We start from the raw sequence: 26,137 nt of genomic DNA on the forward strand, positions 1-26,137 counted from the left end.
ACAGGTTCGTGCTTCTCCGCCCGCGTTAGTCTCCAGCCTCCCAGAGCCCCGGCGGGTTGCTAGGACCGCCAAACTCCCCACCGCTCCGGTACCGACACGTGTTCTTCCAGCCCAGCACCGCAGCAGGACGCCGAGCCGAGCCGAGCCCCGCCTCGCTTCACATTTCCCAGGCTCCGCCTCTCCTGCCCCGCCCCTGGCACCGATGGCCAATCGCGCCCCGAGGCGTATTCAGGTCCCGCCCCCGCCGTGCCCGGCCCGCCGCCTTTGTTCTCCCCTGCTCCTTCTCTCGGCCTGTGCGCTCCGGGCAAACCGAGTGGCAGCTGCTGATTGGTGGTCGTGGCGCAGCCAATCAGAAAGGGGCACCTCATGTTAGGGCTCGGAGTTTTAAACGCGCAGTCGAGGGCCGCGCGCAGAAGGGAGGGGGTCTAGGGCGGCGGAGCTGCCTGGACGTGACTGAGGCGCACGCGGTCCGCGCCGGCGTCTCACTGGGATTGGCCGGCCCGCGTTTTCCTCCGCCCCCCGCCCTTCGTCGAGACCGACTTCCCGTGGGTTTTTCCGGCCCTCCTGCGTCGCTCGGGAGCGGGGGGCGGTTAGCCAGACCCGGAGCTCCCGGAGCGCGCAGCGGCCGCGGACGCCAGGAGGCCGCGCTCCGCCTCCGTCACCATGAGGCCCGGGAAAGTCTGCCTACTCCTGCTGCTCCTGGCGCTGGCGCAGCTGCTGGTCGTGGCGGGCGCCGATGGCCCGGACGAAGGTGAGCGCGAGCGCGCTGTGGGGCTGGCTGTGCTTGCGGGGACTGCAGAGCTTTGCAGCGGCTCGGGCGCTGCGACCCCGGCTGGCGGGCTTCCGCGCGGTCCGTCCCAGAACTAGCGACTGGCGCCGAGCCCGGGGCAAACTTGGCGGAGTTGAAGGGGCGGCGGTGGTGGCAGTGGCTGGATTGCTTTGGGGCTCCCGGGAGAGGAAGGCGGCCAGAGTCTCTTGGGCTCCGACTCCCTGGAAGCCCCCTGTCACCCGAGGCTTGGAGAGGGCTGCAAGGCGCCTTTTTTGCTGCTGGCTCCTTGGCCCTAATTTGCTGATTTTTCTCAGGTTCAGGCTGAGTCTCCAAGCGAACACGCCCAGGGACTGGGAAGGGACAGGGAGCCACTGTAGAGAAGGGGCGAGGGCGTGAAGAATCAAGTGCGAGTTCTTCGGAGCAGCAAGCATTTTACTTCTTAAAATGTGGCCTGCAGATGTGGAAATGATTAATCCAAAGATGCTGGTTCAAGGGAGAAAGGGATGGCTTGGTTTGCGCCTTTTATTTACTTTGTGCCAGTTCCTGCACTGGGTTTTGGGAGGAAAAGATGGTGAGTGTGGTCCCTGCCTAGGAAGCGCGCACTCCAGCGGAATAATAACAGCTACTGGTCATGGTTCCTGCGTTTTTCTTCGAAATCGGCTAACTGCAGCCATAAGAGAACTCTGAAGATTAGGAAGTACTAGTTAAGAAAAGGTCCTCATTCTTAGAGAATAGTATCCCGGTACTGGTCTTAACCTTCTCTCTCTGCCCTGACTTTTAATCACTAGCTTTTTAACCTACTTTGTTCCAATATAAATATACACTCTTTTCTAATATTAGTGTGTAGGGAAATCGTGAACTTTATACCCTTTCAAACACATTGAGTAACTTCTGTGTGGGTCACGGATTCAAAGAGAGTCTTTGCCTAAATAGGAGAGGAAGTGAAAACCCATACTCGGCGAGAAAAACACCTGCTGAAAGGAACCAGATAGCGGGGCTGCTTAAAATTTGTGTCTTGAGACCTTTACCCAGATCACCTGAGTGCTTATTTAAATACAGATACCCAAAATACACTGAAGCAGAATGCAGGTGTGGGCCCCGGAATCTGCGTTTTAAGTCAGTTCTCCATAGAGACACAGGCAAAATTAACCTCGGGAGGCACAGTGAAGTTTGAGGACCAGTGTGGGTGGAAGGTACTTTTTGGAACACAGCGGAAAAGTACGATAGCACTGTCTTAAGGGTCTCGATCCAGTGATTCTATTTTGGGGGGATTCTTGAGAGGCCTGGGAGAGTCACTTTAGGAGCTGAACTCCTGGGCGCGTAGGATCCTCCTGCCCCAGCCTCCCAAGGAGCTTGGACCGCAGGTGCTCACCATCACCACGCCTGACTAATTTCGTTGGTGGTGGTGTACGGACTGGCTAATTTTTATTTTTATTTTTATTTATTTATTTATTTATTTTTTTGTAGAGATAGGGTCTCACTATGTTTCCCAGGTTGGTTTCGAACTGGTTTCAAGCAGTCCTCCGGCCTTAACTTCCCAGTGTTTAGGATTACAGGCGTGAGCTACGGTGTAGGCTTACCTTGACCCCTTCTCATCCCCAAGGATGTGGCTCGGCCCTTCATTGTCAAAGCCTGTCATAGATTCACAGATTACCTGTCCAACAGATTTATTTCAGGGCTGCACTACCCCACCCCTCAAATGTTTCAAGTCTTGAGGCTTTTTGTTTGTTTCCTTTTTGCTTCTGTTATATTTTAAATTCAAACAGCTCAGTGATGTCTAGGCACCCAAATGCCCTCCTTCCCCCAACACCGTTGCTAAATACACGGTAAGCCCTGATGGCTTAAGCCTCAGGTTGCCTTTCTGTGTCTCAGGTTAGAAGGTGCCCCTGTTCTACACATCCTTCCTGCTAAAATAGGAAAGGAAAATATTCTGATCCTGTTTGTTGTCTGCTTTTTTGTGGGATTGGTTTGTTTAGATTGAAAAGTAAGTGGAAATTCACCTGTGTTTCATGCTAAGGAACTGTTAAACTTCTCTCCTCTTTTCCATTCCTGAGACATAATTATTTTCAGAGCCATAAAAATGTGGAAAATCGAAATGATTCCACCAAAAACTTTGGGTGTATTGAGAAGAAAATCTAATATGACAATATAGCATAGCAGTTAAGTGGTCAGGACCCTCCACTAAGTAGCTTTGTGATCCTTGGACGGGTGACTGAAGTTCCCTGCGTCTCAATTTCTTCATCTGCACAGTGTAATATGACCTGTAATACAATCTCCCTTAAGGGGTGAAGTGGCATGTGTAAGAGCCCAGCACAGTGCCTCAAGCATATAATACCAGCTGTAATGATACCATAGGTGACAACACAGTTCTTGTTTCTGTGTTTAATAGAAACTCTTCAGTATTGGCTGAATGGTAGTTAGTGAAGCTGTCTCATGCGCTTTTCTGGTGGAGATGAGAGAGTGATCAGCTGAGGATGGAGAGTGAGGACATCCTGAAAGGAGCTGCCTGCATCTGGGCAGGAACCCAGTGTTGTGATCAGGTGTGCCCCGTGGGAGAGGACAGGGACTGCAGCAACCTGCTTAGGTTAGGGCCCCACGTTTCGGGAGGGACTGTAGCATGTGTACTGAGCAATGTGGAGATGAACGTGGGAGTCTCATGCTGAGACTGAAGGTTGCACCTTTTCAGAAGGTGCTGAAAGGTTCTGGATATGTTTTCTATCCTAGAATATCCACCTTTAAAAATGAAGCCCAGTGAAAAGTGTTTCCCACTAGAATGTGGAGTGTTTTGCTTGCAGGGATGTGTGGGTTTCTGGTAGATCGGAGTCTAGAGCCAGCACCTTTTCAAATTGCAGAGGAATCAATCCTGGGCTTGTCTGTTAGCTGGGGAGGGATGGAAAGGTAGGGACATTCACTTCAGAGTTCTTAATTACGTAGAGAACGTCCTGTCATTTTGTTTATCCTTTAAAAAGATAATGGAATTCTTTTTTTTGGTAAGACAGAGTCTTACTCTCACCCAGGCTGGCGTATTGTGGCGTGATCTTGTCTCAGTGCAACCTCTGCCTCCTGGGTTCAGGTGATTTTCCTGCCTCAGCCTCCTGTGTAGCTAGGATTACAGGCATGTGCCACCACGTCCAGCTAATTTCTGTATTTTTAGTAGAGACAGGGTTTTGTCATGTGGGCCAGGCTGGTCTCAGACTCCTGACCTCAGGTGATCGTCTGCCTTGGCCTCCCAAAGTGCTGGGATTACAGGTATGATCCACTGCAACTGGCCAAAATTTATTTTTTAAAAGGGTCAAGAAATAAGTTGCCCCTTAGGAATGCTGTGTCCTATGGTGGCTAGTCAGCTCCCACTTAATCATGAGAACTCTTATTACTCAGTAGTGTTGAGAGCTTCCTTGAGGCTGACCGTAGGTAAGAGCACATCTGGAAAGGAGTTGCCCATGTAGTCATGTTTTAGGGCTCTTCACTGCAAAGCTGTGCACTGAGCCAGTTGTTGAGTTTCCCTTTCTCTCCTAGCTGTGACTCCCAGCTGGAAGAGAAGATTAAGTCCCTAGTGCTTTATTTCTGACCTTCCTCCAGTCTTCCCATCTGTTTGCAAGTAACTTTGACTCTTACTGGGCAGAGCAGCTAGGTAGTGAGAGTGGATACGAGTGGCCCCAAAGCCCTACGAAACTGCCAGCCAGGGGCCTGTGTGAACACAGCATGGTGCCTGCTGGCCCTGACTAGAGCAGAGAAACTGCAGAACATCTTGGCCTCAAGTCCCCAGGTCATTTTGGATGGACTCTCAAGTGAGGGGCCTTTTGGAAAGCCACAGTGATTAGGGTCTCACAGGTCAGCCTAGTTCTCAGCCCTTTCCTTACAGGACTGCTGTAGGCAGGATCCCTTTGCCTAGGGCAGAGACCACTGGCAGTCTCTAATGCACAAGGACAGGGGCAGATAGTGTATGCTGCCAGTCAGAAGTAGAAGGGGCTTGGGTCTAATGTGAGTGTGAAAAAAACAAGCTGAGGCCTTCAGTCCTGGAATGGTGGGATGTCAGTTACTATTGGGTTGGTGGGTTGGTGTAAAAGTAATTGGGATTTTTGCCGTTTTAAAAAAATGGCAAAAACCACAATTACTTTTGTACCAACGTAATATTTGGGCTTACTCTTAGTGACATCAGAGCAAGATGTGTATCCTCACATGGTTCTTTCAAAGACACAGGTAAATAGAGTGGTGGGTGAGATTTTCTAAATAGCCCAGAGCAGACGTTCTTTTCTTTTTTTCTCCCTCTTAGGGGTCTAGAATGATCTGAAGCGGGAGACCAGCAAACCTTTGGAACATTGGGTTGCCCTCTCCTCTTCTGGGAGATGTCAGCCTGGCCCCTGCCTGTGCCATCAGACACACACAGTCCTGAGACCCCAGAGTGGGAGGTGGGCCTGTGCCCAGGCTGGCCTCCTCTGCCACCTGCACTTCTGACAGTGCCTGGGAAGCTACTGCTGTGGAGGGAGAGGTGGCAGGCAGAGGCTCATCTCAGATTGGTGGGTTTGCTTTTGACATTTTAGAGCTGTTTCTCCCTCCCCCGACAAAGGAGGAGCTTAGGCCTGAAGTTGGAACAGGAATGTGCAAGTCAGGAAAAGCTGTGGGATGCTTAAAAGGAAAAGGGCTGAGCGGGGGTGACATGTGCTGATGGGCTTTCTTGTTGGCTTTTTTTGTAATGTTTGCAGATTGTTGAATGTTGACAGTGATGAGCAAAGCTGCCCCCCTGCCCCTGCCCCACACAGATCCAAGGAGTGGGTTGGAGGAGCAGAGGGCAGCACAGCCATGTGGGGCGGGTGCAGGCTGCCTCCAGTCCAACTAGCCACAGAGTCCACACAGGGTTCCTTCATCAGAGTTGATGAGCCGCAGGAGTTCAGGGATCCCAGGAGCAGGTTTCAGGCCCTGACCTCACCCACAGGCCCAAATAATAACTAGCAGCGTTCACTTACCTCCTGGGACACATCTCCAGAGAAGAGTAATTGGCCCCTGGAAACATTCTGGCTTCAGCGTTAATGAAATTACCATGCTTACTGTGCCCAGTTCTGTTTACTGGTATGATAGTAGCCAGAGAACCTGGTTAATAAAAACAGCATTTCCATGTTCTTTGTGTCTGTGGTTTGGCAAAAAAAAAAAAAAAAAATTAAATTGAACCTTGAACAAGTAAATATACACAGTTTCTCACATTCTCGGAAGGAAACTTAGCTTCCAAACAAAGGTGTAATTTTGATACATGTTGCCTCATCAATTTCTATGTTTGTCATCCCAAAATAACATCTGCCCCGGAGATTACTCAGAGGTGCCTTTATAAGTAAAATGTGATTCCTCACCCTCTTCCCCTTCACCCTTGAGCCTTTTCCTCAAGGATTATAAAACCCCAAAGGCTGTTTTTTTTTTTTTTTTTTTTTGAGACAGAGTGTTGCTCTTGTTACCCAGGCTGGAGTGCAATGGCGCGATCTCGGCTCACCGCAACCTCCGCCTCCTGAGTTCAAGCAATTCTCCTGCCTCAGCCTCCTGAGTAGCTGGGACTACAGGCACGCGCCACCATGCCCAGCTAATTTTTTGTATTTTTAGTAGAGACGGGGTTTCACCACATTGACCAGGATGGTCTCGATCTCTCGACCTCGTGATCCACCCGTCTCGGCCTCCCAAAGTGCTGGGATTACAGGCTTGAGCCATCGCGCCCGGCCTAAAGGCTGTTTTTTATGGGTATGAGATAAAATGCCACCCTCTTTCAGAAATGGAATTAGTATTCCATCCTCTGCAATGAAAAGTCAAGATTGAGTACTCATTTCCTATTTATAGTCTTTTGGGGCTAGGCAGGTAATTTGTTCATGGGAGGTGTTCCTGAGGCCTTGCCTGTGGAAAGCATATAGGGTGAGGAGGAGGAGGAGGAGGCACATCAGTGAGTGTAAGCTTGAACACAGACAAGCTGGGAGGGATCGTGAAATGCGGTGCCCTTGAAACTCAGAGTGTGGGACGTAGAGAGCGGAGCCCGAGCTTCAGGACTGAGGCCTGGGAAGATTGCAGAGGGTGGTACAGGGGAGTAGGGAGGAGGTGGCCAATGCTGAGACTCTCTGGGCTCAGGGCAAGGTTTGCAGAGCAAGGCAGGGGGCCGCAACTCTGGAAGGGTGACCTGTCCTGCCCTCCAACTTTCGCTGGGACATTTGGACTTTATATTCTAGAGCTGTGGTTTTCAGATACTATTTAGCTATGACTTCCCTCTGAATGAATTTTTTTGCTGGCGTGAAGGAGGCCTGATGTCACCAGCCAGTCACGTGGTGGGTGCCCCAGGGACCTTCTAGGACTCATGACACATTCCAAAGCGTATGGGTTTTAGGAAAGTTTTAAGGAGAGTCACTACCAGGTTTCTAACCAGTCTGGGCATTTTCCACTCAGATTCTTCTAACAAAGAAAATGCCATTGAGGATGAGGAGGAGGAGGAGGAGGAAGAAGATGATGAGGAAGAGGACGACTTGGAAGTTAAGGAAGAAAATGGAGTCTTGGTCCTAAATGATGCAAACTTTGATAATTTCGTGGCTGACAAAGACACGGTGCTGCTGGAGTTCTATGCTCCGTGGTAAGGACCGCGTTCTTATTCCTGCAGGTGGACAAGCTCTGTGCTCCATGCACTCAGCCCCTCACCAGCTCATCCAGACCCCGGCGGGTGGCAGTGTCTGGGTGCAGGAATTTGCACTCTAGCTGTAGGAATGCTGGGAGCTCAGTCGTTTTGCCACTTTGCGTTGAACAGCCAGTGAGCCAGCCCTCATGGAAGGCGTTGTCCCCTTGTCTCAGTCCAGTGGGTTAAAGATGAATACATCCTCTGATGGTCGCAGCTGGGGGACGGGCATTTAACAAGCAGCAATCACACAGAGCCCTCTGTTGGTAACAGACACATCCTTGTTACAGATTCTGCCCCAACCTGTCTCAGGCCACCCGCTTTCCTCTTCCCTCAATGGCTGGTGCTTAGGCAGCTGCTCCAAGCGCAGGCTATTAGCCTGTGTGGTGAAGTTTTTACTACACAACAGGCCCTGTGGGGGACCAGTCAGGCATCCCCATTTCTTTTACTGTCATTACCCCTCCTGGTACAGTCCGTTAGAGCGCTCATGTTCCTCTCCTCCCTTAGCTCTCCTCTGCTGTTTTGTATCTCATGACCCCTGTTTTGCTTTTCTGTCTCCTGCTCTCCCTGTTTCACTTCTGAGACCAAATAGTCAGGATATACTCACTTTTGTCCAGTGCCTGAGGGTCAAGCACAAGTGTTTTTTATAAAACATCTAAATAGGCCGGGTGTGGTGGTTCATGCCTGTAATCGCAGTACTTTGGGAGGTCAAGTAGGCAGATCACTCGAGACTAGGAGTTTGAGACCAGCCTGACCAACATGGTGAAACCCCTTCTCTACTAAAAATAAAAAAATTAGTCAGGTATGGTGGTGCACACCTGTAGTCCCAGCTACTCAGGAGGCCAAGGCAGGAGAATTGCTTGAACCTAGGAGGTGGAGGTTGCAACTGGCTTAAATCATGCGACTGTACTCCAGCCTGGGCGACAGAGCAAGATTTTTGTCCCCCCCACCCCCAAAATCTAAGTAGTCCTTTTAACATATCTATGAGATTAGGCCGGGCGCGGTGGCTCAAGCCTGTAATCCCAGCACTTTGGGAGGCCGAAACGGGTGGATCACAAGGTCAAGAGATCGAGACCATCCTGGTCAACATGGTGAAACCCCGTCTCTACTAAAAATACAAAAAATTAGCTGGGCATGGTGGCGCGTGCCTGTAATCCCAGCTACTCAGGAGGCTGAGGCAGGAGAATTGCCTGAACCCAGGAGGCGGAGGTTGCGGTGAGCCGAGATCGCGCCATTGCACTCCAGCCTGGGTAACGAGAGCGAAACTCAGTCTCAAAAAAAAAAAAAAAAAAAAACATATCTATGAGATTATTCCTCGATCCTTTAACACTCTTAAAAAGTGAAGACATCAAAGAGCTTTATGTGGGTCATGTTTATCAGTATTTACCGTATTTGAAGTTAAAACTGAGAAATTAAAAAAAAATTTTTTTTTTGAGACAATTTCACTCTTTTGCCCAGGCTAGAGTGCAATGGCATGATCTCTGATCACAACCTCTACCTCCTGGGTTCAAGCGATTCTCATGCCTCAGCCTCCCAAGTAGCTGGATTACAGGCACCTGCCATCATGCCCAGTTACTTTTTGTATTTTTAGTAGAGACAGAGTTTCAGCATTTTGGCCAGGCTGGTCTTTTTTTTTTTTTTTTTTTTTTTTTGGAGACGGAGTTTCGCTCTTGTTACCCAGGCTGGAGTGCAATGGCGCGATCTTGGCTCACCGCAACCTCCGCCTCCTGGGTTCGGGCAATTCTCCTGCCTCAGCCTCCTGAGTAGCTGGGATTACAGGCACGCACCACCATGCCCAGCTAATTTTTTGTATTTTTAGTAGAGACAGGGTTTCACCATGTTGACCAGGCTGGTCTCGATCTCTTGACCTCGTGATCCACCCGCCTCGGCCTCCCAAAGTGCTGCGATTACAGGCTTGAGCCACCGCGCCCGGCTCAGGCTGGTCTTAAACTCTTGGCCTCAAGTGATCTGCCTGCCTCAGCCTCCCAAAGTATTTTTTGTAAAGATGGAGTTTCTCCATGTTGACCAGGCTGATCTGAAACTCCTGGGCTCAAGTTATCTGCCCACCTCAGCCTCCCAAAGTGTTGAGATTACAGGCGTGAGGCACCATGCCAGCCAAAGACTGAGGTTTAGATGTTGAAAGTATTTGCCTAGGGCAGAGCTGGAATTTAAACCTAGACCTGTTTGACTTTGAACTTCTTTATGTTTTGTTGTGTCTCTCTTAACTGCAGATAAATCTAAAAGTTCTCATTTTTGTGTTTTGGTCCATTTTGTGTTGCTGTAACAGACTACCTGAGACTGGGTGATTTATAAGAAAAGAGATTTATTTCAGTCATGGTTCTGCCAACTGGGAAGTATAAGAGCATGGTGCCAGCATCTGCTCAGCTTCTGGCGAGGGCCTCATGCTGGTTCCACTCCTGGCAGTAAGTGGAAGGAGAGTGGGCACATACAGAGATCACATGGTGAGGAGGAAGCCAAGCTTGTTATCTTTTCTTTTTTTTTTTTTTGAGATTCGCTCTTGTTGGAGCGTGGGCAACAGTCTTGTCTTTGGCAACCTCCGCCTCCAGGTATAAGCGATTCTCCTGCGCCTCAGCCTCCTGAGTAGCTGGGATTACAGGCACCCACTCCTACGCCCAGCTAATTTTTTATATTTTTATAGAGACAGGGTTTTACCATGTTGGCCAGGCTGGTCTCAAACTCCTGACCTCAGATGATCCACCCGCCTCAGCCTCCCAAAGTGCTAGAATTAGCGGCGTGAGCCAGCGCACTGGGCCATGCCAAGCTTTTTTAAGTTATGTTGCTGAAAGTGCATTTACCTATTCATGAGGGATCCACCCTTATGACCTAAACCCTTCCCACTAGGTCCCATCTCCCAGCACTACCACATTGGGAATCAGATTTCAACATTGTGGTGTGGACAGACCACATCCAAACCATAGCAGTATGTATCATTGGATTTAACTCCATAGGTACACTTAATGTTTTCCCCTCCCTAATCTGATTGTTAGGTGTGGACATTGCAAGCAGTTTGCTCCAGAATATGAAAAAATTGCCAACACATTAAAGGATAATGATCCTCCCATTCCTGTTGCTAAGATCGATGCAACCTCGGCGTCTATGCTGGCCAGCAGGTTTGATGTGAGTGGCTATCCCACCATCAAGATCCTTAAGAAGGGGCAGGCTGTAGACTACGAGGGCTCCAGGACACAGGAAGGTGAGCTGGTACCTGAGCTGGTGGAGGAAGAACTCCTTCTCCCAGGAACAGAAAGTGCAGGGAATGGGAATTTGGGTAATAGAGGAAGAAAAGTTGAGGGTACCAGGGACTGACTTTCTTAGGAGCCCTAGCCCTCTGCAATGTTTACTTGTTCTTGGGGCAGCAGAAGGCATCTTTACATTTCAGGCTCTGCAACTCAAGACTTGGTCAGGAGTGTTAAGAAATGGGCCAGACACGGTGGCTCACACCTGTAATCCCAGCACTTTGGGAGGCCAATGTGGCTGGATCACTTGCGGTCAGGAGTTCAAGACCAGCCTGACTAACATAGTGAAACCCCGTCTCTAAAAATACAAAAATTAGCTGGGTGTAGTGGCTCATGTGTGTAATCCCAGCTACTTGGGAGGCAGAGGCAGGAGAATTGCTTGAACCCAGGAGGTGGAGGTTGCGATGAGCTGAGATTGTGCTATTGCACTCCAGCCTGGGTAACAGAGTGAGACTCTGTCTCACAAAATAAATAAAGGTGGGGTGCGGTGGCTCATGCCTGTAATCCCAGCACTTTGGGAGGCCGAGGCAGGTGGAACACGAGGTCAGGAGATTAAGACTGTCCTGGCCAACATGGTGTAACCCCATCTCTACTAAAATATAAAAAAGCTAGCCGGACATGGTGGCACTCGTAGTCCCAGCTACTTGGGAGGTTGACGCATGGGAATTGCTTGAACCCGGGAGGCAGAGGTTGTAGTGAGCTGAGATTGCACCACTGCACTCCAGCCTGGCGATAGAGCACTACTCCATTTCAAAAAAATAATTAAGTAAAAAGCAAGAGTGTTAGGAAATGACTTCAGAGGCCAGGGTTCTTGGTTGTGGTTTAGAGCAGTGGTTCTTTTTTTTTTTTTTTTTTTTTGAGACGGAGTTTCGCTCTTGTTACCCAGGCTGGAGTGCAATGGCGCGATCTCGGCTCACCGCAACCTCCGCCTCCTGGGCTCAGGCAATTCTCCTGCCTCAGCCTCCTAAGTAGCTGGGATTACAGGAACACGCCACCACGCCCAGCTAGTTTTTTTGTATTTTTAGTAGAGACGGGGTTTCACCATGTTGACCAGGATGGTCTCGATCTCTCGACTTCATGATCCACCTGCCTCGGCCTCCCAAAGTGCTGGGATTACAGGCTTGAGCCACCGCGCCCGGCCGAGCAGTGGTTCTTAATGTTTAGCAAGCATCAGTCACCTGGAGGGCTTGTTCAGATTGCTGGGCGTCAGTCCCAGATTTTCTGATTCAGTACATTTCAGCCCAGATATGGCACAAGTCAGGCCAGATAATCTGCATTTCTTACAGGCAAGCAGGGCTCACCATTGCTACCAGCTCAAACCCATATGCTGAGAACCTCAGGCGCAGAGAGCCACATCCAGGGGTTCTCCATGGATGTCTGCAATCTGGCATGATGGATCCCTGCCTGGTTCACATTAGCCACTACGTACATTTTATTAAGTAAATGAACCAATAAAATCATGGTATCCTTTAGCAAGGGCATTTCTCTCTTAATCACTGGCACAAAAAGATGAGGCTGCATTTTTCCCTTCCCAGTGTGGAGTAGAGGAAAGAACATTCAATAGACTTCTGGTCCTTATAAGATAGGCCTGTGTTCTGGACGAGTGCCTTCCCCTTGCCAGGCCTCAGCTTCTCATCTATGGAGCATGGTGTCAGTTGGATGTGGTCTGAGATGACATCTCCGAGGTAGTGTAAGGAACTCTCCTCTGCTCCTTTAAGCAGTGGAAGTCATTGTGAGGTACACAAAGAAAATGGAGTCACTTGCGTTGATATTTAGTGTTATGTTTTATTTGTCTGTTGACTAGGTAATATGTTTATATACTTGGTAATTCAAAGAGGTAGACTAATGAATAGTCTTTCTTCCCTGAACCTGGGTGATCTAGCTCCCCTCTAAGAAGGTACTAGTGTAACAAGTTTCTTCTGTGTTGTCGAGAGATATTTTGTATACTTAAGTATGTGTATGTGTGAGAGTTTTTTGTTTTTAAGACGGAGTCTTGCTCTGTGCCTCAGGATGGATGGAGTACAGTGGTGCAGTTTTGGCTCATTGCAGCCTCTGCCTCCTAGGTTCAAGCAATTCTTCTGCCTCAGCCTCCTAAGTAGCTGGGATTACAAGCGCATGCCACCATGCCCGGCTTTTGTATTTTTAGTAGAGACGGGGTTTTACCATGTTGGCCAGGCTGGTCTTGAGCTCCTGGCCACCCATGACCCATCCATCTCGGCCTCCCAAAGTGCTGGGATTACAGACATGAGCCACCATTCCTGGCCTGAAAGTTGAGTACTTCTATTGTTGCAAAGTAAATAGGCATATGTGTTTGGATGTCTGTGGCCAACGTGTGACTGTGAGAGACATGGCCATTTTGGAACCTTTAGAGCAGTGTATGCTATGTTTTGTTAAACAGGCCTTCCATGTGTTAACTGGCTCAACCCCTGAGTGTGGGCTAGGGGCAGGGGACAGACACTTCATGCTGTGAATGCACAAAGGAGGTGCTTGTCATGTTTCAGTTTGAAGACTGCAGCTTTGCAGAAGTGGTTTTAGATTTGGCTCCTTGGTAGATTCACAGTGGGGAAAAAGAGTGACAGTTTGCAACCACTGGTCCTAAGATCTACTTGGCACGTTTTTTGTATGAATATATTGTTCCACTCCTGGAATTCATTCCTGGGGAAGTGAGGTCACGGACGAGCATTTTTAAAAGGCCTTCTCAGGTAATGCCACTGCAGCCTGAGCAGTGGGAGCTACTGCTTCTCTTTTAACTTTTCCTTTTTTTTTCTTTTTTCTACACACATCTTACAGGTATGTAATATAATAACATTAGATGTGAATGACTAAGTATATATACATTTTGTATGTGTTAAGGAGATGCCCACAGTTGTATCCATAGGCATATGTAATCATGGGGTAAAGGAAGTCTTGATCATCGGTAAGTCTTAGGCCATCTGGAGAGGTCTGCAGGCTGTGGAGATGTGATGGACAATGTTGGGAAACAGTGAATCTTCTGACTTTTAACTGTATCCCCAAAGCTGCAGAGGTGCGGCCGGGTTTTAGGAAATCTGACATCTGTTCTTGTGGGCCCCGACACCTGCTTTTTTCCCCCTCCCCATCTGCTTCTGGAGGGAGGCGAAGCGCCTGCCAGTTCAGGCCTCATGTGCTCAGTCTTGCTTGGTTTCTTTCAGAAATTGTTGCCAAGGTCAGAGAGGTCTCCCAGCCCGACTGGACGCCTCCACCAGAAGTTACGCTTGTGTTGACCAAAGAAAACTTTGATGAAGTTGTGAACGATGCAGATATCATTCTGGTGGAGTTTTATGCTCCATGGTAAGGTGATGTCAGGCCCTTCCTGTATTCGGTGCCATTCTGGGTGGGCACTAGGTATGGGGTGGCAGGCGCAGACAGCAGGCCCCTGTCCGTGAGGCAGGAACAGCAGAGGAGCAAGGTGGGCATGAGTTGCAGGCCAGGGTTGAGGCGCCAGGTCTTCTGGAAGAAGCATGGCTGTAAGGGAGCTGTTGGGAGAATGGATATGGAAGGAGCTGCCAAGTAGTCCATTCTTGGGGGTGGAGAAGGGACCCAAAGGAAAGATGATGGCAGAAAGAAAGGTGGCCGGCGTGGGAGCGAGTATAGTGGCTGATCTGAGCTGCCCAACTTGGGGAACTGAGGTGGCTGCTTCGTGAGCGAAGGGAAGGGAGGCATGACTGGGTCTGTGTGGATAAGCCGGGAGCAGTCAGAGTAGAGCGGAAGAAAGACAATTTGAGGGAGAGGGGAGCCTAGCTCCAGGAGAGACCATCTGCCTTCCCAGGAGATGGCCCAGCATACTGTTTATCTTGGTGACTTTGCGGTGGGTCACCTATGGTTCTAATTCCTGAGCAGTCCTGGTATGTCTGATCGTTAGTCCAGCAAGAACTGCCTCAGGTAGATGTGTTCTGTAGTGAGTCCCAGGAGAGCCAGTAGGAGAGGAAGCTGTTGGGCCTAGAACCAGCAGGTGGGGGCCATGGCTGATGAGCAGGCCAGGGGATGGGTCGCACTTTCTGCACAGTGGGGTCAGGTTTAGGACCAGGATATCCTTGTTCCAGGCAATGCCTGGATAAGCCCAGACGTAGCAGAAACCTGGGAGTTGTTGGGTGTACAAATGAAAGGAGAAAACAGACGGGTGGTTAGAGAAGGAAATGAGCTGGGAGAGAAGGAAGGAAGCGTCTGGGACACATGGGGCATCCTCCGAACCCCCCTGTGATGCTGGGAGACACAGGCCCTTGTTTTGCTACACATGGGGCCCTGGCCTGATGTGTGAGAGGGAGAGTGGCAGCTGCACGTCTTACTGGCCGGCTGCTTTGTGGCTCACTGAGGGGCCAGGTTGCTGCACAGCACACGCTCAGCGTGTACTGCGAGTTCCCTGATCTGGTTTCTGATGCCTCAGAGGATGATTATCCATTTATTCACAAATAGTTTTTTGATCTTTTGATGTGTTTTTTGTGTGTGTGTTGTGAGAGGTTGTTTGGTTTTTTGTTTTGTTTTCTGAGATGTTTTGAGATGAGGCCTTGCTTTGTCACCTGGGATGGAGTACAGTGGCACCATCATAGTTCACTACAGCCTGGGCTCATCTGATTATCCTGCCTCAGTCTCCCTAGTAGCTGGGACCACAGGTGTGTGCCACCATGGCTAGCTAATTCAAAAAATATTTTAGAGAGATGAGGTCTCATTATGTTGCCCCAACTGTTCTTGAACTCCTGGTCTCAAGTCACCCTCCCACCTCAGCTTCTATAAGCACTGGGATTACAGGAATGAGCCAGTGCCAGCCAGCAAATGGTTTTGAAGTTGCAGGATGCACCCTTTAATTCATTTGGGTGTCCTAAAGACTTTGATAAGACAGTGTGTGTCAGACCCCAGTTGGGTGTGATTCTTTCATTTTTTGAGATAGCGTCTTGCTCTGTCACCCAGGCTGGAGTGCAGTGGTGTGATCTCAGCTCATTACAACCTCTGCCTCCTGGGTTCAAGCAATTGTCCTGTCTCAGCCTCCTGAGTAGCCGGGATTACAGATGCCTGCTATGATGCCTGGCTAATTTTTATATTTTCAGTAGAGATGGGGGTTTTGCCATGTTGACCAGGGTGGTTTCAAACTTAAAACCTCAGGTGATTTGCCCACCTTGGCCTCCCCAAGTGCTGGGATTACAGGTGTTAGCCACTGCGCCTGGCCTGTAATGACTCCAGGGGACTCTCCCTCATCTCCTCCCTGGGTGGTCTGTCAGTGAGGATTTGTGACGCTCTTCTGTTCTCCATGACTCTGTTCCTGTTACCTGGACCTGCCAACACTCCCCTCACCCCACCTCCTCCGGGCTCTTGGTTAGTTCCCTGCTTTCCCTTGGATCCCAGCTCCACTGCTGCTTCCTCTCTGAAGCCATCTGTGACATATCTTTGTTGGCTCCCAACTCCCCAACCAAGTCCTCTTCCTTAAGACCCTGTCTGTCTCCCTTGGCCTTTGCTGTGTATTCCCCACGTGCCGCAGTTACTAACATCCTGTCTGAGTGTGTCCTGTGTGTGTGTGTACGCATGCCCCACCCCTAGTGTGAATGCCGTGGGATGAAGCCTGTGTCTGTCCTGCAGGAGAGCCCAAGGGCCTAAGGGTCTAGGAGGCATTCGGAGGTTTACTACGTGTGGCCAGGTGACTGGGGAGCACAGGATGGGTTTCTGCAGCCCACTTAGCTAGAAAGTGAGTCCACACTAGAATGAGCCCCTGACAAACCAGTTTCCTCTTGGCAGGTGTGGACACTGCAAGAAACTTGCCCCTGAGTATGAGAAGGCCGCCAAGGAGCTCAGCAAGCGTTCTCCTCCAATTCCACTGGCAAAGGTCGACGCCACCGCAGAAACAGACCTGGCCAAGAGGTTCGATGTCTCTGGCTATCCCACCCTGAAAATTTTCCGCAAAGGACGGCCTTTTGACTACAATGGCCCACGAGAAAAATACGGTATGGCCACTCCCTTCTCTCCCACCACAGTGGGGAAGGGAAGGTCCCTGGCAGGAAGCTGTTCTGGAAGGTGCTGGTTGCTGGCAGGCATGGGCTGCGGGAGGTGAGCAGTTCTGAGGGTCCCTGCTCAGGCGTGTGCCCCACTCTCAGGAATCGTTGACTACATGATCGAGCAGTCCGGGCCCCCCTCCAAGGAGATTCTGACCCTGAAGCAGGTCCAGGAGTTCCTGAAGGATGGAGATGACGTCATCATCATCGGGGCCTTTAAGGGGGAGAGTGACCCAGCCTATCAGCAGTACCAAGATGCCGGTGAGTTGTGGCCCTTCGCGCTGAACAAAATGTGCATGCCCTGGACCGTTGGTTGTCATCTGGTTTTGTAGAAAGCTCCTGGGACATCGTTTAGGGGGTAGTTTGATGAGGTACCTGTGGGAATAAGCTTCCCATTCTGGGGTTGGTGCTGGGGCTGGAGCTGGAGATGAGTCCCCTGTGGCCCTCCTGGCCTCGGTGCAGGGGAGGGGCACAGTCAGACCGGTCCCAGCTCCATGTCTGCCTTCCAGAGCCCGAGCCCCTCTGCTAGAGGGAAGGTCTTCAGGCTGTCAAGTACAGGTTTCTGAATCAGACTGGCTTTCAAGTCCTGGCTCTTCCAGTTATTATAACTGTGACCACAGGCAATGACTCAGTTAGCCTGGTGGTCTCTTGCCCAAGGTGGTGGTCTTTCCGAGAGGTTATTAAATTGAGATAATGCAGATGAAGTGGCTTAGCAACGTGCCTGATAATGCTGAGTATGTACTAAATGCTAGTCTTGCTAGCCTGAGGAGTAAAATGACTATGAACAGCTGTCAGCAATAGCGTTCTGCAAGGGTAGGGGCCCAGTCCTGACATCCGTCATCTGCCTAGGTCTGGCTCCTGATGCCTGGGGACAGGTGTACTCAAGGTCCTCACCATCTGTATTAATGTCTTCTGAGTGCCACCCTCTCCCCCTCCACCAAAACCCGCTTGACTTTCTGTGTTAAGTACTAATTACAATCTTTCAAATGCACAGCTTGCCATTTAGTGCTAATGTGGTGCTGTACAATTACAACTGTGCATATGTCAAATGCAGATTAATGTTGTATAAATCCAGTACAGCTAAGTTCCCTTCATCTGTTAATTAGGTTGCCTTGTTATTCACTTGTAACTCATCAGGAAGAAACTTGCAGAAGGAAACCCCAACCCACCCAGGGTTATGGGCAGCAGGGGAGTCCCCAGCCCTAAGTCTGACTGCAAGTTAACTCACATTGATGTGCATGTAAATCCCTGGGGAATTTGTTAAAAATGCAGGTTCCAGTACAGTGAGTCTCGGGCAGGCCTGGCACCGCATTCCAAGGAGTCAGAGTCAGGGTCTGTGATTTAGCATGGGCAGGTTTAGGGCTACAGATGGGGCAAGAGTCACTGGGCCTGCTGTGTCTGTCTGCTTAAGAAAACAGTCTTCAGACCATGAGAGAGCAGGTAGCCCCAGTGATACAAGGTATTTACAGACTGGCTGGCAGCGCTGGAGCAGAGAGGCCGGCTGGTGGGATGAAAGGGTCTGTGATCCTGGGGGGCGGGAAGTGAAGTTCTTGGTGCGAGTCTGTCTCTGCCTGAAGCCAACTGACTACAAATCCCGGGGAAACCTGGAGGCTTAGAACAGGCGCCGTCTTAGATAGATGGGGCATTATTTATTTTGAGACCGGGCTCTCACTCCAGTTGCCCAGGCTGTACTGCAGTGGCGTGATCTCAGCTCACTGCAGCCTTAACCTTCCCAGGCTCAGCTCAGGTGATTCTCCCACCTCCCAAGTAGCTGGAACTACAGGTGAGTGCCACCACATCCAGCTTTTTTTTGTAGTGATGAGGTTTTGCCACGTTGCCCAAGCTGGTCTCGTACTCCTGGGCTCAAGGGGGGGAATTACAGACATGAACCACAGCACCCAGCCCATGTGGCCTTAGTGGATTTTAATGCCCCTGCAGCTTGGAAGGTTAATAACTAACAAGCCTAAAGCTACAAAGTTAGTAGGTCACAAAATTATGATTTGAATCTAAGTCCATCTGACTCTGAAAGCCACAAGCTTATCCAGGCTGTTCCTCCATCCCCAGCCATGTGTGTCCTCTAACCCAATTGGGAGTCACAAACCTCTAGTCCAAGAGCCTTTCAAGGGTAGAGTGACACCAGTGTTTAAATCTCAGAATCGGCCCGGGATGAGTTTGGATCCCTTGGGGAGGAGAATAGGGAGAGACTGAAGGTGCATTATCTGTAGGAGCTAGGGTAGGGATTGACACTGTGGGCCACGCACCCAGTCTGGCCATGGCGTGTCTTTGTGTGTGACATCTCACTGGAACACAGTTTCATTTGTTCACACCCTTTCCAGCTGCTTTCGCCCTGCAGCAACAGAGTTAAGCAGCTGCGACAGACAATGTTGTCCTTCGAGCCAAAACTGCTCACTCTCTAGTCCTTCTCAGAAAGTTCGCCCAGCCCTGTTGTAAGGTGTCCTCAGACCGTGGGGTTTCATCATGCATTTTCACAGATTTAGGTAAAAGTATCTTTAGTTAAAGAACTTCATTCGGAGCTCCAGCCCACAAACAGGCAGCCCACCAACCCAAGGCAGGGAAATTTAAACCCTACGAAGAGTGCTGGACGTGAAAACTCAACATAGGGATATAGGACTGTGTGCTTCTCACACAGGCTCCAGAACATTCTGCCTGCCAGAGAATCTGTGCTGCTTATAAACATCAGTAGACAGCAGGTCCTGGCAAATTGGCCCTGTTTTTCAATGAACTCTTTTTTTTTTTTTTTTTTTGGAGACAGAGTCTTGCTCTGTCACCAGGCACCAGGCTGGAGTGCAATGGCGCGATCTCAGCTCACTGCAGCTTCTGCCTCCTGGGTTGAAGCAATTATCCTGCCTCAGCCTCCCGAGTAGCTGGAACTACAGGTGCATACCACCATGCCCAGCTAAAGTTTGTATTTTTAGTAGAGATGGGGGGTCTCACCATGTTGGCCAGGATGGTCTTGATCTCTTGACCTTGTATTCTGCCTGCCTCGGCCTCCCAAAGTGCTGGGATTACAGGTGTGAACCACTGCACCTGACCCTCTTCTTTTTTTTTTTTTTCTTTTTTCTTTTTTTAATTTTTTAATATAAAGACAGAATTTCACCATGTTGATCAGGCTGGTCTTGAACTCCCGACCTCAGGTGATCTTGCCTGCCTTGGCCTCCAAAATGCTTGGATTACAGGCATGAGGCACCACGCCTGGCCGACTCTCTTCTTTTCTAAATTTATTTTATGTTTGTAGAGATGGGGTCTTACCATGTTGCCCAGGCTGGTCTTAAGCTCTTGGGCTTGACTGAACGTAGTGGCTTATGCCTATAATCCCAGCACTTTACGAGGCCAAGGCAGGCAGATCACTTGAGGTCAGGAATTCGAGACCAGCCTGGCCAACATGGTGAAACCCTGTCTCTATAAAAATAGAAAACATAGTTGGGCATAGTGGCATATGCCTATAGTCCAGCTGCTCAGAAGGCTGAGGCAGGAAGGAGAATTGGCTTGAAGCTGGGAGACAAAGGTTGCATTGAGCAGAGGTCACGCCACTGCACTCCAGCTTAGGTGACAGAGCCTGTCTCAAATGAATAGATGAACTAACTCCTGGGTTTAAGCAGTCCTCCTGCCTTGGTCTCTCAAAGTGCCAAGATTATAGGTTTGAACCACCATACCCGGGCAGGACTTAGACGTTATATCTGTACCGGGTTTCTAAAAACAAACGTCCTTTTAAGTGTTTAAGTTATAGGAATTGTCCACACAATTTATGGTGGTGACTTTTTTCTTTCTTTCTTTTTTTTTTTTTTTTGAGACTGTCTCGCTCATCACCCGGGCTAAAAGGACAGTGGCGTGATCTCGATTCACTACAACCTCTGCCTCCCCAGTTCAAGCAATTCTCATGCCTCAGCCTCCCAAGTAGTTGGGACTACAGGCTTGTGTCACCACACCTGGCTAATTTTTGTATTTTTAGTAGAGATGGGATTTCACCATGTTGGCCAGGCTAGTCTAAAACTCCTGGCCTGGCCTCAAGTAATCCACCTACCTCGGCCTCCCAAAGTGCTGGGATTACAGGTGTGAGCCACCACGCATGGCCTACAGTGGTCATTTTCAGAACATTTTCTTTGGCTGATGTGGGTAATAAATTAAATCTCAGACATTTAGGCAGTTAAAAAAATAACATCTTATCATTCTGTTAACTTTTCAGCTAACAACCTGAGAGAAGATTACAAATTTCACCACACTTTCAGCACAGAAATAGCAAAGTTCTTGAAAGTCTCCCAGGGGCACTTGGTTGTAATGCAGCCTGAGAAATTCCAGTCCAAGTATGAGCCCCGGAGCCACGTGATGGACGTCCAGGTGAGCAGGGCCCTCTGCTTTGGGCCACCTCTGAGGTTTCAGTCTGTCTGCAAGGTCTGGAACTCCTTTTCCAGCGCCCTCTCCCCACCCCACAGGTTTTCTCCAGGTGGCTATGGTCTGAGTTTGCTGGAGGGACAGGGCTGGGGCTCCTGCACACCTGGCAGGTCTTGGGGCCTGGCCGAGCTCCAGCTGGTTTTGCCAGAACAGTTGCTGCCACCCTTTGTCCCTCCTGACAGGCAATCACCAGTCTCCCTCCAGCACCTCTTCCACTGTGGGTTTGGCCTGGGCCAACACATGGTGCTTGGTGGAGGCCAAGCCACGTTTGCTGGGGCCGCTTGGGCTGTGGGCGGGCTGCGGAGGCTATGGAGGGACGGCAGCTTTTTCTGTTCACCAGAGGAAGCTGTTGAGCTTGGTGGGTGAAGTTTGCCTTTTCTTTCCACTACTGTCCTCCTGTACTTCATCCTGGAGTGTGACACACTCAGCCCTAGAGGGGCAGTGGGAGTTTCCAGCCCAGGGGGAACCTGGGGCCAGTTCAGCCTCCTGAGTGCTTTAGGCAGGGCCCCGCACTTCAGTGAACTGATCTCAGATTTGGAAGGATCCTAGATGTTGAGTCTGAAGCTTCTGTTTAACAGAGATTGGGCTGCAGAGAAGTGAACTCTGCCCTCCCCAACCCCTTCCTGGACCCCACAGGTCCAGGTGGGAAGTAGAGCTGAGACTCGGGTACAGGGGCCTTTCCAGGTCCTACTGGCTCCATAGTGTCAGGACCCTGGCTGTTTGGGCTGTGGGCTCTCATGTGACCTGGAGGAAGGGGCATGATAGGACAGGAGTCCTGGGGCCCTGCACCAGAACATGCCAGTACCTTGGAGAGCACAACCTGAATCTTTCAGTCCCGCATCCTCTGTCTCCGTTCTCAGTCTTTAGTCCTGTCGCCCCTTCTCAAGGCCTGTGCATCCATCCCATTTGCTTCTCTGCCAACTGGAGGCTGAGGGCAGCTCTCCTCTTCTCTAGACTCACAGTGACTGCTGCGACCCCTCCCCCCAGCTTCTCTTCCTTCCATCCAGAGATAAGATCCTGGGCCCAAAGAGGGGTCCTGACGAGCTTGAGGGGCCATGGATCCCAAGAATCGGACACAGTTCTGTGCAGTAGTGCATGTTCCAGGAAAGGGATCTGTGGCTTTCAGTAGACACTTAAAGACCTGTGTGGTCGTGTCTGTTGGGAACATTGCTGCTGCTCCTAGTTCCTCTGGCATTTCCCTGCTGAGTGAAGTGCGTGCAGCGCAGTGTCATGGTTAAAGACTCCATGGCCTTCTGCCACCTGGGAGATAGTCGGATCATCTGTGCCTTAGCATGGCCTCCCAGGCCCTCCTTTCCTACCTTTCCAGAACATCCCACCTTCCACTGCTGCCACGCCAGGCCCTCTTTGTGCCTCGTGCCCTGTCTCAGTCTCTGCTGCCTCCTCCCTAGGTGCCTCTGCTCCCGTCCTGCCGGCGGAGCCGTCCCGCTCTTTAGTGCCACACGAGAGCCGCTCCCTGAGTGCCCCATCCCCACAGGAGCCCTTGGGCTCATGGGCCCACCCACAACTGACTGGCTGTACACCCTTGGGCAGGTGGCTGACCCTGCTGTGCCCACCTCTGGAGGGCAGTCTGTGGGGAACTCAAGTCCTTGTGAAGTGTGAGCCCTTGGGACACCGTGTGTGCACGAGCACACTCTGCTGCCTGCCCAAGGCTTCGTGCTCTCAGTACCTGCCACTGTGCACAGCTGGTCACCAGTGCTGTGTGAAATCAGAGCTGGATTCACCTGACACTAAAGCATCCCTCCCAGAAAGCTTCACGGTCCAGCTGGAACGAGCTGCATCACTGAACCTGTCCAGGAACAGCTGCCTGGCCAGACTGTGCAGAGCCCTCTGCGGCCCAGCCTCCCTCTCCAGAGGGAGGAAGGGAGGGTCTCAGCCACCCATCTTTGTCTGACTCCAAATTCTTCCCTGAGGCAACACGGCTATGCTGTAGTGTGCAGGTTAAGGGGTGATTTTTCAAGACTGGACCACCTACCAGCTGCATGAACTTGGGCCTCACTTCACCTTGTCATATATGAAATGGGCTTCCTAGGGCTGTCGTGAAGATTGCACCAGCTACAGGTGGAAAGTTCCACACAGCTTAGTCCGTGGTAACCCTTCCTGTACGCCAAGAGCCAGGCCTACCTTGAGCAGTCTCTTTTTGGGATTAGTAAGCCCACACCCTCAAAGAAAGGGCCCAGATACTTGCCTTTTCCCAAGAAGCCATTTACGATCCACTGGAGGGAATGGAGCCCTGAAAGATAGCAGGAAATTGCTGAGTGTGCTTGAGTGGGGTCATGCCTGGAGTGTTTTGCCTCCTGAGACTAATCCCTTCAAAGTAGCCACTCCCCCGAAGTCCCTCAAACATTGTACCCAAGCACAGTGGTGGGTGGGGAGATGGTGGCCCCCTCACCTGTTCCCTCTTTGAAGCAGGGCTCCACTGAGGACTTGGCCATCAAGGACTTCGTACTGAAGCACGCCCTGCCCCTGGTTGGCCACCGCAAGGCCTCCAATGATGCTAAGCGCTACACCAGGCGTCCCCTGGTGGTTGTCTACTACAGCGTGGACTTCAGCTTTGATTACAGAGCTGGTGAGGGACCCCCACCAAGACTTGCCGGGGGGTGGGGGGCTGGCCAGGTACAGACTCGTCCATTTAGGCGAGACGGAGCATTCAGGAAGGTGTGGCTCTATGTACATGGCTCATTGATAAATCCCAGCCTGGGGCCCTTGTGGGTTGGTGGTTTCTCTTTTTAGCAAGAGGGAAGCTTAGATTCAAGTCTAGAGCCCTCTTAGGGTTGAGGTAGCTCAGACCTGGCGGAGTTCAGAGGCTGCAGAGCTGGGACTAGACCAGCCCCCAGCCCCGGGCAGCCATGGCCGTGCCACCTGGGCATGGGTCTCATGGGCCTGTTGAGTTTGCAGCTGTGGCCCACCTGCTACAAGTGGGGCTTTTCCAGAAATGCATTTCCCTCCAATCAAGGCAAATCCAGGGCTTGAGCGTTATCAGAATATTAGTGACAGAACCTGAAGCCTGACCTCCGAGTCTGAGCTGGGACTTGCTTTGCGTGGCTGCCTGGCTCACGGCCCTTGATCCCTTTCAGCAACTCAGTTTTGGCGGAGCAAAGTCCTAGAGGTGGCCAAGGACTTCCCTGAGTACACCTTTGCCATCGCGGATGAGGAGGACTATGCCGGGGAGGTGAAGGACCTGGGGCTCAGCGAGAGTGGGGAGGACGTCAACGCCGCCATCTTCGACGAGAGTGGGAAGAAGTTTGCCATGGAACCGGAGGAGTTTGACTCTGACACCCTTCGCGAGTTTGTCACTGCTTTCAAAAAAGGTGAGCCGTGGCTAGGGCTGGGATCTCCCTTCAGCTGCTGTTCCCCTTGCACAAAATCAGACGGGCCGTGGGGCATCTAGTGCTCTGGCCATGGGCACGACACCCCCACAAGTCAGCCAGAAGCCCCCTTCCACCCCTGAGGGACCCTCTGCTTCTTGTCCAGAGAAGGGTTGGATGTGACCCCAAACTCCAAGGCACCAGAACAGCTTAGAAGAAGGAACATTTGCAAGTATTATTTCTTTTCTTGGCAGTTCTTCCAGTGTTTCCTTTGAAAGCAAAAGCAAGATTTGGGGTCCACCTCAGGGCTTACCTAGCATCACTCAGCATCAGCGTGCTAAAATTTGGGACCAGGGCCGGGGTGTGCAGAAGAGGGCATCTGAAGATGGAGCCCAGACAGGGCAAAGTCTGGGTGTGCTGAACACCCACCCCTTCTGGCTTCAGAGCCTGACTTGAGCCTCTTCACCTTCGGCCACCTTGCTTTGCAGCTTTAAACAGAGCCTCTGTTGATCTTGGCTGAGCACATGGCCCCAGGTCCCCAGCACCAGCCACGTTGTGGGCAGACCATGCTGTTGCGATGTCTGTGGGTTGTCCTGGCACTTCCCCACCATGGCTCCTGGGCCCTCGGTGCTAATACTCACAGGACTTCCTCTTCCCTGGGCAGTGACTCTTATGATGACCTCCCTGACAGGACCCGATGGCCCCTTAACGCTGGGGCTGGAGCCACCTACAACCTCTGGCCTTTGCAGGGACAGAGAGAGGAGAGGATAGCAGCTCGCCAGAAAAATAAACTGCCCATTGTTGGGATGGGGCTTTTGCAGACAAGGCTCTTCTGTGTCACTTGCCCCTCTGGGGGCCACACCAGCCTCACTGCCTGGTCTAGAGGATGCCCCAGAATCTTTGGCCTTTTTTGCACTGACGCCCCCTCCTCTCCTTGGCAGGGAAACTGAAGCCAGTCATCAAATCCCAGCCGGTGCCCAAGAACAACAAGGGACCTGTCAGGGTCGTGGTGGGAAAGACCTTCGACTCCATTGTGATGGACCCCAAGAAGGACGTCCTCATTGAGTTCTACGCACCATGGTGCGGGCACTGCAAGCAGCTGGAGCCTGTGTACAACAGCCTGGGCAAGAAGTACAAGGGCCAGAAGGGCCTGGTCATCGCCAAGATGGATGCCACCGCCAATGATGTCCCCAGCGATCGCTACAAGGTGGAGGGCTTCCCCACCATCTACTTTGCCCCCAGTGGGGACAAAAAGAACCCAGTTAAATTTGAGGGTGGAGACAGAGATCTGGAGCACTTGAGCAAGTTTATAGAAGAACATGCCACAAAACTGGGCAGGACCAAGGAGGAGCTTTGAAGGCCTGAGGTCTGCAGAGTGGGGAGCAAGCAGGCGGCCTGTGTGGCCCATGGTCAGGGTGCCTGCGCCGAGGCCGGCAGTATCTCGGGATTCCTTTTTTTTTTTTTATATACTTTGGTATTTCACCTCATGCTCTGAATACTGAATAACCATCAATGACTCAATAGTTTAGTCCAGATTTTTACAGAGGATACATCTATTTTTACCATTATTTGGGGTTTGATTTTTTTTTTTTACACCTTCTAATTTCTTTACTATTTCCTCAAAGCAGATAATTCTGTGTGAAAATGTTTTCTTTTTTAATTTAAGGTTTAAAAACCCTTTGCCAAATCATGTTGATTTTGCTCTTTGTTTTTCGTTGTCTGAGGAATTGTCAGTGTAGAAGATTGGA

The 26,137-nt window shown here is 50.8% G+C and overlaps 1 protein-coding gene across 3 annotated transcripts; it reads left to right on the forward strand.

Annotated features, from left to right (window-relative positions):
• The first annotated feature begins 399 nt into the window (after positions 1-399).
• PDIA4 (protein disulfide isomerase family A member 4) lies at positions 400-26,137 on the forward strand. 3 transcript variants are annotated; one of them, XM_039472739.2, is made up of 10 exons: positions 400-751; positions 7,181-7,361; positions 10,409-10,614; positions 13,828-13,966; positions 16,386-16,522; positions 16,756-16,914; positions 20,858-21,009; positions 23,494-23,650; positions 24,159-24,392; positions 25,331-26,137. In XM_039472739.2, exons 1-10 carry the CDS (start codon positions 664-666, stop codon positions 25,744-25,746), a joined length of 1,869 nt encoding a protein of 622 aa, XP_039328673.1. In that variant the 5' UTR covers positions 400-663; the 3' UTR covers positions 25,747-26,137. The 3 variants fall into 3 exon arrangements, with proteins under 3 accessions (XP_039328673.1, XP_010338738.1, XP_003929882.1); XM_010340436.3 differs by having other exon boundaries at positions 402-751; positions 16,400-16,605; positions 23,491-23,650; XM_003929833.4 differs by having other exon boundaries at positions 403-751; positions 16,400-16,605.

This window comes from Saimiri boliviensis, chromosome 10 (genome assembly GCF_048565385.1).
Source record: "Saimiri boliviensis isolate mSaiBol1 chromosome 10, mSaiBol1.pri, whole genome shotgun sequence".
Classification (NCBI taxonomy): domain Eukaryota; kingdom Metazoa; phylum Chordata; class Mammalia; order Primates; family Cebidae; genus Saimiri; species Saimiri boliviensis.

Excerpts from the sequence above, each read along its gene's own strand:
- PDIA4 (XM_010340436.3), top strand. The coding sequence starts at position 664 with ATGAGGCCCGGGAAAGTCTGCCTACTCCTGCTGCTCCTGGCGCTGGCG. Across the intron at positions 16,915-20,857 it reads TCAGCAGTACCAAGATGCCG|CTAACAACCTGAGAGAAGAT; the intron begins GTGAGTTGTGGC and ends TTAACTTTTCAG. Across the intron at positions 21,010-23,490 it reads GCCACGTGATGGACGTCCAG|CAGGGCTCCACTGAGGACTT; the intron begins GTGAGCAGGGCC and ends CCCTCTTTGAAG.